Raw genomic sequence first — 15,018 nt, 5'->3', positions numbered from 1 at the left:
AATTTAATTACAAAGGGAGCACACAGGCCATGAAAGAGTCCAGAAGTCAAAACAATACCTTTTTAGGTAGGTACAGGTCTAACATGATTGTATTATACTTTTCAATGGACTGAATAGTAAGTCTGTACTGTTTAAGGAAATCTGAACGCTTTGCATTGCCTCATTACTGTGTATAAATGGTTGTGGAGAACCCACAACCCACACCAATCAACATAGCCCAGTAAATGGGTTTCCCCCACTCAAAAGCTCCTAACAAATTAATACTACCAGATCCTCCTATTCAACACAAAATGAGAATGTTAGCAAGGTCTCCTTCCCCATGATAATCCCCTACTTGATCTTCATGGCTAGGCTTCGCAAACGAAGATTTGGGAAGGGCTCTACCCACGTTTGTTACAAGCGTGCTGGTGGCTAAAAAGGCCAATACGAGATAGGCACGTCTGGTTGCAAAAGGCACAGCAGAAAGACTCCTTAGATGGTATATTCTGCAAGGCACAATTCTTTCTGCGTTCTTTTTGCCTCAAGAGTGATCCTGTGTGCTTTCCAAAAGCATCAGCAGCGTTATAGATGGTGTGTCTCCAGACCTCCCGACTGGAGGCCAGAGTAGACCAGTTATGTTGATTAATATGGCCAAGGCTGAGATGTTGTTTCAGGGAGCCCTTGTATCATCTCTTCGGGGCTCCTCTCCTGCCGCAGCCGGTGGCAAGTTCACCATAAAGCAAGATCTTAGGGAGGCGGTGGTCCTTCATCCTTGAGACGCAGCTGTGTTCTCAGCAACATGGCCTCAATACTCGTAACTGCTGCCTGTTCAAGAACAGATGTATTGGTCACATAATCTGACCAGTGGAGGATTGCTGATGGAAGCGTTCTAGGAGTCGCAGATGGTGGCAGCAGATGACCCATGATTCAGATCCATATAAAAGAGTAGACAGCACTACGGCTCTGTAAACACTGATCTTCAAGTGTTTATTTTGCCAAACTCTTTTATGGAGTTTTCCAAAAGCACTATATGCCTTTGCTAACCTGTTGCCTATTTCTCCGTCAATCTTACCATCCGAGGAGATGAGGTTACCTAGGTAATTAAACTGCTGGACTGATTTGAGCTCTGATTGACCAATGGTGATATGGGGATGATGGAAGACTTCCTGAGGTGCAGGCTGATAGAGAACTTCAGTCTTCTTCAAGCTGACTTCCAGCCCAAAGAGCTCTTTTAATCATGAAGCTAACTCCTGAGAGATGCCTTTCGGTTCTGGGTTTACCTGATCAAAAGAGTGTGTAACCGGCACCATGTTCTCTAAGGCTGCCTTCCTCGTGGAGACGAACTTCACTGAGACCAGCAATGCCGATGTTGAGACGTGACAGTTCGTGGGCAATTAGGGCAGAGCGACGCTCAAGACGTTCACTATCCACGGTATCAAGCATGGTTCTGATGTTCCAGCATGCAAAAGTCAATTTGGGTACACCTCTGGAGGCAGGTGTAAGCCTTTGTCTTTTGATCTCTGTGTGACCACATTAGTAGAAGACGCCCGTTGGCCACGGTTAACCAACCGGGTGAAGAGGGAGATGAGCTTTGGTTAGGTCACCTCTGATATACCATGACATTATCCCACCAAAGCTGAAGACAACATGTGATTTTTGTTATAATTACAGGCTCTAATAGGTTAAGAGGGTTGTTAGGTGCAGAGCAACTACTACTACTAGGGACTCTTCAGCAATACAAATGGTGCAGCCAAACTAGTTATGCACCTGAGATGGTGCTACGATCAAAGAAGCCAATCCCTACTTTTTAAAGAGTTCCTTAAATATTAATGCCATCTCCATTTGGATTTCTTTTTGGTGACTCAAATGTCTTTCCTGTGTTATATTTAAAAGTGACATGTTTTCATCTGATAGCAATTCACACTGTAGAACATAATAAAAAAACAAATGAAATACCATTTCAAGTTGGGTTTTTTTTAAATATAGAGTGGATTGAAATGGAATAAGAATGGAATTATTTAAAACTTCCTGTCAGAAGGTTAGAATTTATGAAGCTCCTTAGAAATGTTAAATGTATGAAAGCATAATTAGTATTGAAAAATATTTAAATCTTCCACATCTAATGAACTTTCAGAATTTGAGCTTTGCAGCTAGTAATGATAAGTTTGAAAGAATCAATGGCACTCTACAAATTTTTATGAGTAATGCCACTAAATTATTAGTTTGAGACAAGCATTAAATCCTGTCCTGAAATACTCTTGAAGGCTTGCCCCCTAATCTATTTAAAGTACTGGCCACATAATAAAAATGAGCAAAAAAATAATTTTCTAAGTTTGCCTGTTATGCAAGCTACAGAGTTTCAAGAAGAGTTTAGTATTTCTCACTGGGATTGACTTAACTTTCTTCACAGCAGTCAGTAAAGTGGCATATTTTGAATTTGAGTCTAGAACAGTGTTGATAACATCAGTGTTTTGGCTACTGCTGAGCAGTGCCCAGACAGCATCAAACTTCTTTTTCCCCACTCCATCCACCAGTGAGTGGGCTGGGGGTGGACAAGAATTTGAGAAGAGACAAAGCTGGGACAGCTAACATAAGTTGGCCAAAGACATGCTCCATACCATATATCATGCTCAACAACAAAAGCTGGAGTAGAGGAAGAAGGTGAGGGTTTTAGTTATCAAGGTGGTGATTGTTCAAAGACTGGCTGGGCATTAGTTTGCCCATGTGATGTGCTGAGCAATTTTCTTCACTGTGCTTATCGGTTTGGTTTTGGCTTTGGTTGGTGGTTTTTTTTTGTTTGGTTGGTTTTTTTGTCCTTCTTTCTTTCATCTGTTAATTCACCTTTATCTGGATTCATGTATTTTCTTACTTTTGCTCTTTCCACTCTCTCAGAGGTGAAGGGGATACTCAATCTACCATGAAGAGCTCACAAAACCTAAATAAGCTTATTTGTGAGTCAGGATATGGGAATCAAAGCTGGGATCAGCCTTTTCTCCAGAAGAGCTACAGAACTGCCATAAAACTGGTACAGCTTCCAAAGGCTGCCATTGGCAGTGAGAAGTTGACATCCAGGTGAAAGTCTCCATGGCTCATTAGAATCACTCAGATTACACAGCCTAAGAATATGGTTAATCTCATTGGAAGAGGGTTTTTGCTTGGTTTTCAGGTCTTTTGTGAGTTTTTTGATTGTTTGTTTTAAATAAAACCCCAAGCTTTCCAGAGTTCCATTAGGCAGAATGTCCCATACACAGCTATGCAGGAGAGAGGGGCATAAGGACACAGGACAGTGACTCATGTCACCACTATGGACAAGTTTTACAGACAAGGTTGATAGCAGGACCCACAGCAGCAACTCTCATTCTATAGCTGGCGGCAGGGATAACCACATGCTCCCCATTCCAGTCAGTCTAGAGACAAGGAGTGTCTCAACTCTTCTTACCCGGGTCTGGTCATATTTCTAAATACAGTAGTATATAGTTCGCTGCAAATAAAGTAACATTTTTGTCTGGCAAGAAAGAAGTTAAAATGTTCACTTTCTCCCTCACTATGTGATAATTTGGTCCTTGTTCTACCTTAAAAATACTAGATAGCATTGTCTCTAATCCAAAGTCCAATCCAATTATTTCAGTGGCCTTTGGATCAAGTATCTTCTCATTATAAAGTCCAATTAAAACATTTAATGTTTCTCTCAATAACTGATAAACTAGACAAGAAAGTAACAGAAAATCCAGACAATTAAAATGGTAAGTCTTTACAAAATTAAGAAAAACAGACATCTGAGAAAAATGTTGCACATGACGAACAGATATTAGATTTAAGAAGTGGCAACGATATTCTGGTTCCACATTTATTATAAATCCATGATGGAAGAGATGAGAGGTAGGTCATCTAAATGATGCTGGGCAGGGGTCAAAAACAAAAGAACGTTGAAGTTTTCAGTTTCAGAAATCCCACATAAACAAAACCTTAAAAAGAAAGATTGAGGAATCTCACAAGGGACAAATAAGGAATTATAATTCTGTAAGATAACCCTTAATAAAATAACCTTTGTGAACATACCATTAGTTATGCTTAATTATCATTCTAATAAAGAGGAATGGGGATTCAAATTTCATAATGCGGTTAAAATTCTATCATTATTCATAACTAACTTAATCCCGTCCCTCTGGTAGCTGCCTCACACAGGTCAAAAACCTGTTCTCATAATGTGTGGGCTATTCTAAGACTATTGAACTCATTGTATATACTCATGATACGCAGCATTCAAAAATAACCTCTCAGTAATTTTGCTGACTCATGGTAACAGCTTAGCATCAGCAGGTACTGGTGTTTTGGCAGCAATGTAAATCCATGCTAATTTTCTTTGAGATCTTGCCTAAAAAAAAGCAGAAATGGAAGTCAATCCCAGAATGATTGTCACATAAGTGCAATAACACTCACTGGAAAAAAGACGATAAAGTCCCTTATTAGGCCACCTCTGGAATTTTGATTACTACTAAGAAAAGGTTTTGACAATTCTTGTATCCATAACATATAGGCTGTTACATTGTAATCCTCTCCTGAACCATCAAAATCCTAGGATACCTCTAAAAAAAAAAAAATCTCACCAGCAGTCCAGAGCTCCCCAGCCAAGAGCCTCCACAAGGACCTGGGGCTCCCTGGCCTTGTGCCATGGGCAGCACCACTGCCACAGCCCTGGACTGGCAGGTCACTCTGCAGGGACATCATTCACAGCCACTGCTGCATGAGTCAGCTCAATTCACTTTTCAAGTCCTAGTCTGCCTCCATTTTCTTTCTTCCAAGGCGCAAATATTTAAGAGACACAAAACAAGTCTAGTATGCAACTAAAATTAATTTCTGTAAATGTATAATGAGCTAAAATGACTCCACTCAATAGATATTCCAGCTATCCATAGTCTCTAATATCAGAAGAATCATATTTATAGCATATCCCTAAATGTGCATACCAGACTACTTGAGATATTAACCAAAATTAATTCCTAGACATTTAGTGATGGTACTCTGATACTACCTCAGAAATCTGGACTGGCCTTCTTGTCTTTCCTTTCTTTCAATGATAAGTTTTGCTCAAGTACCTATGTCCTCTGACTTGACAAATTTTGGCAAACTGCAGTTTTCAGTAAATCAGCATTAAAACCATGCCCTTTAGGATTTTATCAGTGACTTCATGAGCTCACATTGCAAGCTACTAGGTGCGATGTTAACTGGATTTAAATCTACTTTGACAAAGGCAATAGGACTATACAGCATTTCGGCAAAGTATGGAGCTGTGGGCATTAATGACCAACATTCCTAGATCCAAAAGTTCTCCCCAGGTTATTCTCCACAAGTTACTAGCAGTTCTAAACAGTAACTCTCAAAGTGGTAACTTTCAGAATGGAAGTTATTAAGGCTTTTTGGGATAATCACAGTTTTCACGACCTTTCTTTAGGAAGCCTGATGGAAGAAAGCCCACTGCTGCTGCTGCTGCAGGTGGCTACCGAAAGGAAATCCAACATGTCTCACACTTTGCCAAGGTGCCCTCTGGCTGCAGGCAAGTTGCCAGTTATAAAGTCTTAGGCACAGGTAAGGAAGGAGTCACTTAAGTCAGCTGTTGGTGTCTGTACCAGCTTATGGGCAACAGGAGGCCTCCTGGTATTGTTCAGATAGGAAACACACATGTTCTTGGTAACCACAGGACAATGTACAAAGTACAAAGCTTGAGCAGTATTTATTAGAATGTTTGGGGTGCCTAGCTACTAAACAGCTATTTCAATTAAATGGATTTCATCTAGATGAGGGCTTGAACATACACCAAAGCAACAGTCAAATATTCCCAGGTAGAAACTGAGAGACAAAATGGCAGCGTGGAAGTCTTACAGAGGGGCCCTCACTGGCTTCACACTCCCCCACGCCTAAATACTTTTACTTAGTCTTTTGTGAAGCTGCTTTATGCAGCTGAAAGTTTCTCATTAATTAAGAAAAGATTGGTAAGTGCAGCTGCAATTTCAATGGAGCTCTTTCCAAGACTCTCCATTTGCTCTGCCTCAATACCAGATGCACAGTTCCTTCTCCAGCTTGTACATGTTATAATTCATTGCTTGCATTTTTTGTCCTTTTGACATTAACATAAGATGGAAGTTATCATTACATGACAGAGAAAACAGAGGCACCACTGGAGTAGCCCTTTTAAAGTCACGTTGCCTGTCATCTTTGCAACCACTTAATTAGTTGTGCTACTCATTTTTCACCAGCGTCTGACATCATCTCTTCAAGATTTGTTGTTACTATTAAGGAGCCTGCTAACTCAGCTGCTTCACAAGATAGCAGAAAAGATCTTCTGGCATTTCCAATCTGAATCCTATTTTTCAGGAATCATAAATCACCCATAAATTGCCCAACAGCTAAATACAATGTGCACAAATACCACTGTGACAACCCATTCCCTTGAAAAGAACACAAAGTGTTTGGATCCAGTCATGCTCCCTGGAGTATCAGTATGTACATTGCTATCCACTACACAGTGAGAAGGATTAGACCTTAAATTCTTTAAGTGAAAACACAGGAATGCTTTGACAGAGATAATCTCTTGTATGTCTCTCCTTCAACATCACAGGCATATGCCATGTGGACAGAATTGGCCACGTTTCCTCCAAGTTTCCTTTTGGTGAATGAACCCTACCCTTCACATTGCTGCTGCACGTATCCTTGAGCTGTTCTGAAAAGCATACAAGCATGTACTGAGCCAGCACTGCAATTAGCATAATTAAACATGATAATCGAACAGGCTTCAGTCAGCAGGCAGACCTGACTACAGTAAGAGCCTTCCTCAAGAGTAAACTGTCCCTATATGCAAGTCACACACAAAGACTTCAGTCTCAAAGGGCTGAAAAAAAAGCTGTTTAATTACATTCCATAGACAAACCATCACCTTGGATGAATACTTTCCTTGGACAAAAGGTCACCTAGTTACCTAAATCCCACAGAATTTCTAAGTTTGAGACCATAAGGGAACACATACTTACAATCATCTCTTTAGTATGAAAGTTGACCATTTCAGCAGCTAAACACCCAAAATTCAACATTTGGGTGCTGTAACAGATATCAAAGATTCTGAAACATTATTAAAAAAAATGGCAATAAAAAAAACCTTCTCTCTGCCAAACAGTAGAGAGGATGTAAAGGAGCCTCATGCTCCTCTAATTCAACATCAGAAAACAGCAGAGAAACTAAAATAAATGATCCTCTGATCTGTACATGGGGATTCTGGAGGTGCAAATGGGCTTCTCCAGAAAATTTTAGACACAAAACTTGGTTAAGAGGGATAGCTTTATGCCTGGATATTGCCTTTATTCAAGTTTCAGCCTTCCTTAATGCTCTTTAAACACAGATTTTGGCAGTTTCTTGTTAAAAGATTGAGCAGTGGTGAAAAACACATTCATTTCTGCTTGTCAGAGATGTTGATGAATTCCAGTCACATGCAATTAAGCTGTAATTCAACACAATGACAGACTAAACAGCCAAGTCTAGACAAACAAGGAAAAAAAATCAAGCAAAAATACAATTCCTAGAGAAAAATTTGCAAACAATTCTACATTCTTTCTGTTGAAAAGGGGATGATAATCTTATTTATCATATGAAATAAGAGTATTTTCTTTATTTTAATTTATGCAGTGGTACCAGAATGTGTCATCTAAACAAGACAGTAAAAATATTAGACATGCTGTAATATTTTTGCTACAGGAGAAACATGGAATCTTTCTGTCTCCCTGAAGTTTTAAAGTAAAACATACACATATTAAAAATGGGATGCATTGCATTTTGCCTTCCTTAAAAATAAATCCCCTCTCTGTAAAAACAAAGCAATTAGTGTGACCAAGAATATGAATTGGCTTCATGACATTTAAACTGAAACGAAAGGCATGTATACTAGGCCTGAGTTTACTCCCAAGATTTTGCCTTGAGTCAAAATCTTCGTGCTGTGTGTTGTTGTATTAGTTCTGTTGGTTTTCAAATCAGAGGAAGAATCATAGAGGTATGTAATTGTTTTCTTAACTCTGACAATGTTTTACTCTCTACACATATGGGAAGATACAGAAAAAACTACCTTAACTTATGCTGCAGGAAGAAAAACTAGTTACACAGGACATTTTTGCACATTATTCAAAACCACGAGATCAGTGCTGTCATACTAACATGGCATCAGGATCTCTTAGTCAACAATGTATACCAACTGGCTTTAGGAATGTGATGTAGTAGCGAGACACAACATTTCATCGCCCTTTTTCACCACTTAAGAGATACTCCTGAAGCTGGATTTATAACACGCATCAGTACTAGGTTGTACTAGTCAATGTGCACATGGCCACAGTGATTCCACCAAGGAGAACAACCTCTACTACTCATTGAAGGTCAGATATTTTTACATGAGAACCTTGATTAATTTCATCCATACTCACTCAGCATTTGTATTAGAGAAATGAGATCTTACAAAACTTACCGAACACTTGATTTCCATACAAACAGAACAAAACCAAATTTTACACTTCACCAAATTGGAAAGCAAATGTTTCACTTTATTGTATGAATCCTCAACAGGAAGGACAGGCTTGGAAAAAGGTAACAAAAGAGTTTTAGTCTTATGAGCCCTACAAATTTCAAATTTCCTCATACAAGCCGAAGAAAGTTACTATGAGTGAAGGCAGACTCACCACAACTCAGCTTTTCATAATAAGGAAGAGAAAAGTCCATGTCCCAAGAAACATGGGGCTTGAGCTGCACTTGTGCAACAACTGTGACATCAGTTCCATCAAAATGTAGAGCAAACCTTTCAGGTTCTTTTTTTGGATGTATGCTACCTACTACAATAAGCTTCAGTATCTGGGGCTACTAAATTGGTGCTACATAAAGAAACTGATCAGTCAAAAGGCAAGTTTTCTTAACTTTAATAAAGCCCTAAAACCAATGTAATTTATTAGTTCTGCTCTTAAACTCACCTCGAACTTCAGGAGAGAATCGAGCTGAATGGCGAGACACAAAAAGTTTCAGTTCTTGATCCAAGTTGCATTCGACCAAGTTTGTGTCCCATGATCGGATTCCTAAAATTCAAAATACAAAACACATCTAGCTTGAAACATGAGCACTGGAAGTTTTAACTGAGTATGTCTCCATTTGCATCCATGCTATTTGCATATTTCTAAATGCCAAACCCAGCCTCACTTCCTTTCAAGGCACACTGCTATTTTTTAGAATGTGCTGAGTGCTAAGAAGGACTCAAAAAGAGCAAATCTGCCTTTCCAAAGGGTGACCATTCTTTAAGGCCCCAGCTTTAGTACTGCTGGTCCCATATCCTCGTAGCCACTTTACAAGAAGTCACCAATGTCCCTGACTTGACTTTAAAATAGAAACACACAAGGTTACAAAACTGAAAGAGTGAATCACTCAGAGGACACTTATGTCACATTGCATATTGCTCTTTTGAGAAAAAAAAAAGACAGCATTACATAGTATGTTGCTAATTAATATTTAAATATAAAGTATTAAAATGCTGACTTCTTCATTCAAAAGCTTTGAAGCATCCCATATTTTAAATTAAAATTTGTTATCTTTTATTTATGAAGTGTCAAAACTCTAGTTTTATGATTTAAAAATGCTATGCTTGATCTTTTTTCTTTTAAAAACTAAACTGCACATTGCTGATCCCTACTGCTTTCCCCTCCCAGTTACTTAGAACGTGAGATTCTTAACACATATATGACCAAAAAATGTATTGTTCCAAAATATATTTTTATGGATTGAAATTTGACCAGGAAAAAAAGGCATTGCAGCCAAAAGACCAGTTTCTTTTTTTTTTTTTCATAAGATTTTGATGGCTAATTAAAAAAACAACCAAAAAAAACCCAACAAAAAACCACCACCCAAAACCAAACCAACAAACAGAAAAAAAAAAACCAACAAAGAAAAACACCAACAGGAGAACATGTTTTATATCTATCATTTGCTTGTTTTGAAATTGTTATGAAAAATCTTCCAGTTTTGAAAAAATGATCAGGCAGTAGCACTACAGGTCAGTCCAGGCACTGCTGCAATTCTGAAAATCCCAATTACACTGATTTTCTTTTGTTCTAAAAGAACATCATTAAATTTACACCAATTAACCAGCAAACATAAAAGGGATTGCTGGTGAGGAAGTGTCTGGTGGCCCCTCCCCACATGCTTGACCATGCCTTTGCATGAAATCATTGTGTTAAACCACTGTGGGGTTTGACAAGGGGATGCCTGGGGAGGTGTGTGGACAACCCCTCACCATGAGTCTAGCGCTAACACTGCTGGTAACTCTGTCAGGGTTTCAGGATGTTACTGTCAATGCCACTCCCCATGTTATACATTTTGTTTCAAGACAGCAGAAACATCAGGGCTTAGATGGCAGAAGCCATGTTGCTGGGCTGAATGATGAGAAGAATAGAGGGAATAGCAGAGAAACCAGATCTACAGTGCCAGTCTCCCACTGCAGCTCTGAATAGGTTCTCCATGCAAATATGAACATCTGCATTTCAACAGCCTGAAGCCTCTTCAAGGAGAATGCATCCAGGGCTTTTCCTTGTCAGCATCTAAGTCCAGGTAGAAGCATGCTTCCTATTGTAATACACTACAAGCTATTAAGTGGCTACCACTTGAATCTCTAGAAAAATTTGAAAATACAGTATTATGTATAACCACTTGAGAAAAATAACTCAGCTATAACCAGCCACCTCCACTTTCTGAGTGATGCATCATTGTTCCGAGGCATAAGCAGTAAGCTTCTTCTGCAAGTCTCCTTATTTTCTTTTATCAAAAATCTCTTGGCCATATGGTGCATTTTTGGGGCAAGTTTTGGCAGACAAATACAGCTCAACAGACTGTAATATTTTCCAGGTGTTGGAATATTTGAGAGCAAGAAAGCAAAGATGATATAATACAATACACAGAGCGTATATGAAAACTATAACTATTAAACCAACATTGATCATAAACTTGAAGTATGCTGAATGAATGAATGCTGAACTTCAAGAAGCTTGAAGATAAACAGCTCACTGGCCTATCACACCAAGCTTGTGTGGAGAGACTACAAAGCTTTCTGCAGGTCAGTTAAGCGATATGGACTATGATTCAGCAATGCTGCTAATGATAGGACCTGTCCACTGTGCCTAGCTGTTTTTGTCACAAACACAAGGGATAAGATTCTGATTAGATGTAATCAAGAATGCTGAGCCAGGCAATGTCCAAAATACAGGACTCAACACAAAATAAATAGGAAAAAAATGAAAAACAAATAAACAAGTTAAAAAAAAGCCTATATGCCCTATGCAAGCAGAAGTCCTAGAAGCCGAAGCTGGACATTTGGATAGAATGTTCCAAATCTGCCACTGCATCATTCAGCAGTCTGGATGCAAAAATTATGCATGTACATTACAGAGTAGCATAATGTATTAAATACATGATATAACAAAATAAGGTTTGGGGTAGAATGAAGGTAAACCTGAAACTAAAATCCAAGGTCAATCCAATGATGTAGATCATTAACAGCATGGACGTAACTGCTGTAAACATGGCTGAAGTGGAGCTATTTCTTTCTTTCTGCAGTCTTCAGGGTGCAATGCCACTAGACACAGGACTAATCAGACAGCAGGCAGGGCACACCCAGTAGCATTTGCCAAATCAGTGGAAAAATCTTGAAGCTTTCTCTTCACTCCCTTCTTCTCTTTTGGTGGACAGTGGGTTGGAAGATTGTGCCCTTAGCAAAGTCACATCCCAAATTTAATTACTGAAAATGCATCTTGCCACGCCATTCCCTCCTCATGATATATTAAGAAATGACTCTGCATTCCCCCAGGTTGCGTAGCATCACACCACTGATGTGTTATCAGCAGATGTTTTCTTTGACACGTTGCTCTGCAGTTTGGCGCACAAATCCACAGTTTTCAGTGATGGTACTCAGGAGATGTACCAGAGAAGGCAGGGAGACTGAGTTATCAAGAACCAAAATGCATTTAAAGCTCTTTTGAGCATAAAAGTTGAAAGAAGTGGTTTTTTCCAGACTACAGTAGACTTTCCAAAGAGAAAGATATTAGCTGAGCCCATATTTGTCTCAAGTAGATAGAGCTTCCGACTCCCATCCAGAACAATGTACCTCAAAATTTCATGAAGGATTCCTCCTAGCAGGCAAAAATTTCAATCAGGTGGTCTGATACTAGAAACAGCAAAGTGACTTCTAATCCAAAATTACGAATTAAAAGGCCAAAATGTTCCCTTTGAACATCTAAACCTGTAAGTGGGCGTTATGCTTAGTGGCAGGAGATAGCAGCAACTGAGCTATGCAGCAGCAACTGTACAATAGAAGATTCAAGAAGAGACTGAAGAGCATTTCTTCAGAGGAAGGGTATTGGCTGTTTTGAGGGAAGAAATTTTAACAGTTTGTTCTACAATTTTAACAATTTAATTAAAATGCAGCCAATTCACTTTGACATGATTAAAAATTAGACAGAATTAAGAAAGTGCAGTGCTGAAGAGGCTCTGAATGACAAAGCACCTGCCTCAGTAGTTCTTCCTAGGAGACAATGGTAGCAATAAAGATGAGCAGGTCATGGAGAAACCGGTTAGCTGAGATGAGGAAGCCTTTTACCACAAGCCATCGCGAAAAAGAATCCAGAGAAATAGGCAACTTAAGCAACAATGGTTGAGAAAGCAACAATAGAGGCAGATGAAGTCCTAGCTGTACTGCTGAACCACACCTACATGACAAGGCTGCTATCAATTCCCCGTTCCGGGGTCTCTTCCTTTCCTCTAACAATAGCAGGTTTCTGAAATCTTGGCTTTCTCCAGCCCAGAACAAAAAATGCACGATATAAAATCAGGTATCAACTGAGTTTAACAAACTATAGGTTCTGGCAATAATTTTCTTTGTGCTTTATTCCACTAATACTGCAAGGTTTTTTTCCCCCCTCTCTGCATATACGCTGCAATCTGTTGTATCATAAACCACAAAGAAAACTTATTAAACTGTCATTTTACTTGCAATACAATCCTGCATCGCTGTTTAGAGAAAAAGAACATATAAACACCGAGTCAGAGCAGCCCGCAGCCCGCAGCCGCAACCACTCAGGTAACAGCCTTGTTACTCACATGGGTTATCTTTATTGGAACACATATATGCGTATATAGAGCTTGGGTCCTGAAAAATTCCCCAGACGGGAGAAAAGTCCCACCACCCAAAGTTAGACACAAAGGCGCGGCTGCGCTCCCACTCGCACAGCCTCTGCCGCCGAGGGGGAAAACGCCCTGAACCCGCCGGTTTGGCCTGGCGGCGAGGAATGGGGGACTGCGGGCGGCAGCCGCCCCGCAGCTCCAGCCTGCCCACCCACCCCATCCTCAGCCGCCCTTTGTCCGCCCCGGGCTGCCATCGGGACCGCAGTGCGGACCGCGCCACGCCCACCCGCCGGTGTCTCCGGGCAGACGGGCTGGGCGGCGGGCGCTGCGCTCCCGCCCGGCCCCTCCGCCCCGCCATGCCGGGCGGGGGGCTCGCTGCGGCTCCCACAGCCGCCGCCCCGCCGCGCCCGCACCCCGCCGGGGAAGGATGGGGGGCGGGTGGGGGATTGCGGCGGGGCCCTCGGGAATGAAGAGCCGCAGACCGCTGCTGGGCGGCTGGCGCGGGATGGGTGTCCGGGGGGCGACCCCGGCCGCGCCCAGGGAGGGGCAGCGCGCCGGCGGGGGGTGTCGCGGCGCTGCTTGCGGCGCCCCGGCTCCCGCCGCCTCACCTCGCTCGATGTTGGCGATGGCCCGCCGCAGGTGCTCCTCGGTCACCAGCTCACCGATGACCACCAGCAGGTAAAACTTGCTGTCCAGGAAGCGGTGGGAGAGGCTGGGCGAGGTGGAGGTTGGGTTAGCGATGCTGCAGGAGGGCTCCGAGTCCACTTCCACCACCACGGTGGCCATCGCCTCCGCCCCGCGGCTCCGGGGCGCTGAGGGGACAGGGGCCGCTCGACGATGGCTCCGCAGGCAGCAGGGAGAGAGTGAAGGCGGGTGGGGAGGCGGCGGCGCTTTTATACGGAGACGGTGCAGGGCAGGGACATGGTGAAGAGAAGGAGGAGGAGGAAGGGGGGGAGCCGGCGCATCCTCCGCGCCGCCGCCGCCGCTTTTCCAGCATCCACAGCTGATGTCATCTGCGGCAAATCCTCCCCGCGGCGGCCCCCGGAAGCAGGAAGGACGCGGGGGGCGAACAACGCCCCGAGGGGACGCCAGGGGCTGTACCCGTCTCCCAGCCCTGGTGGTGGGACCCCGGGCCCGCGCAGCCCCGCCCGGCCCGGGCCCCGCGCCCCTGGCGTCCCTGGCTCCTCGGGACCAGCCGGGGCGTCACTCTGCCAGGCTGGTCACCCAGAGGCCCGGCGGGGGTCCCAGCCTTGAAGGAGGGTGGTGAGGAGCCGCAGGTGATGCCCTGGCAGACCTGGGGAGCTTATCTGGGAAGGCCGGCATCGGGACTCCAGCAGCCGATGGCTGAAAAGCAGTGCCACTGCCCAAGGCCAAGAGTCCTCTCTCCTGCATCTTGCTGTAGCACTGCAGCAAAATTTGAATCATACTTAAACACACACCCCACCCAGCAATTTCAATATTCTTGCTAACTTTTTTCACTTGAAAGCAGTTCGCTTAATACAATATTTCAGACATAGCCTTTCTGCACATATTTAATCCCCATGGATATATGACATACACCAGAAAAATACTGGTTTTGGACAAGCTGCTGAAAACCATATTCTTAAAGCTCCAGAAGTTTGAAAGGTTTTGGGTAACAAATTTTTACCAGGTTCAAGCAACTCCAGGGAGCAATGGTATTGGAAAACCTCTACAGTGACAAAACCAAAAGTTTCATTTGTCTTCATGTGGATGTTACACACTGCTCCCCAGCACTCACTGAGACACACTGAAGAGATAACCACCTCCTAAAAGTGTTTTACCCTCTCTTAAAATGGCTTAGAGCAGTCAAATAAATCATCCTCTAGGAAATGT

General features: G+C 42.3%; 1 protein-coding gene across 1 annotated transcript in view; it reads right to left on the bottom strand.

Moving 5' to 3' along the window:
- The window catches only part of MAP1B (microtubule associated protein 1B), a 71,437-nt gene extending 57,395 nt beyond the window's left edge, over positions 1 to 14,042 (bottom strand). Inside the window, exons 1-2 of the mRNA XM_027671434.1 lie at positions 13,773 to 14,042; positions 8,976 to 9,077 (exon numbers count right to left, since the gene is read on the bottom strand). Of these exons, the coding sequence (XP_027527235.1) occupies positions 8,976 to 9,077; positions 13,773 to 13,950 (280 nt within the window). The 5' untranslated portion in view covers positions 13,951 to 14,042. The remainder of the gene's footprint in view (positions 1 to 8,975; positions 9,078 to 13,772) is intronic.
- Positions 14,043 to 15,018: the final 976 nt, after the last annotated feature.

The sequence above is a fragment of the Neopelma chrysocephalum genome, unplaced genomic scaffold, assembly GCF_003984885.1.
Source record: "Neopelma chrysocephalum unplaced genomic scaffold, ASM398488v2 Primary Assembly neopelma1_97102, whole genome shotgun sequence".
In the NCBI taxonomy this organism is placed as follows: domain Eukaryota; kingdom Metazoa; phylum Chordata; class Aves; order Passeriformes; family Pipridae; genus Neopelma; species Neopelma chrysocephalum.
Note: the sequence above shows the minus strand (reverse complement) of the source record. Positions and strands in the feature narration are given on the sequence as shown.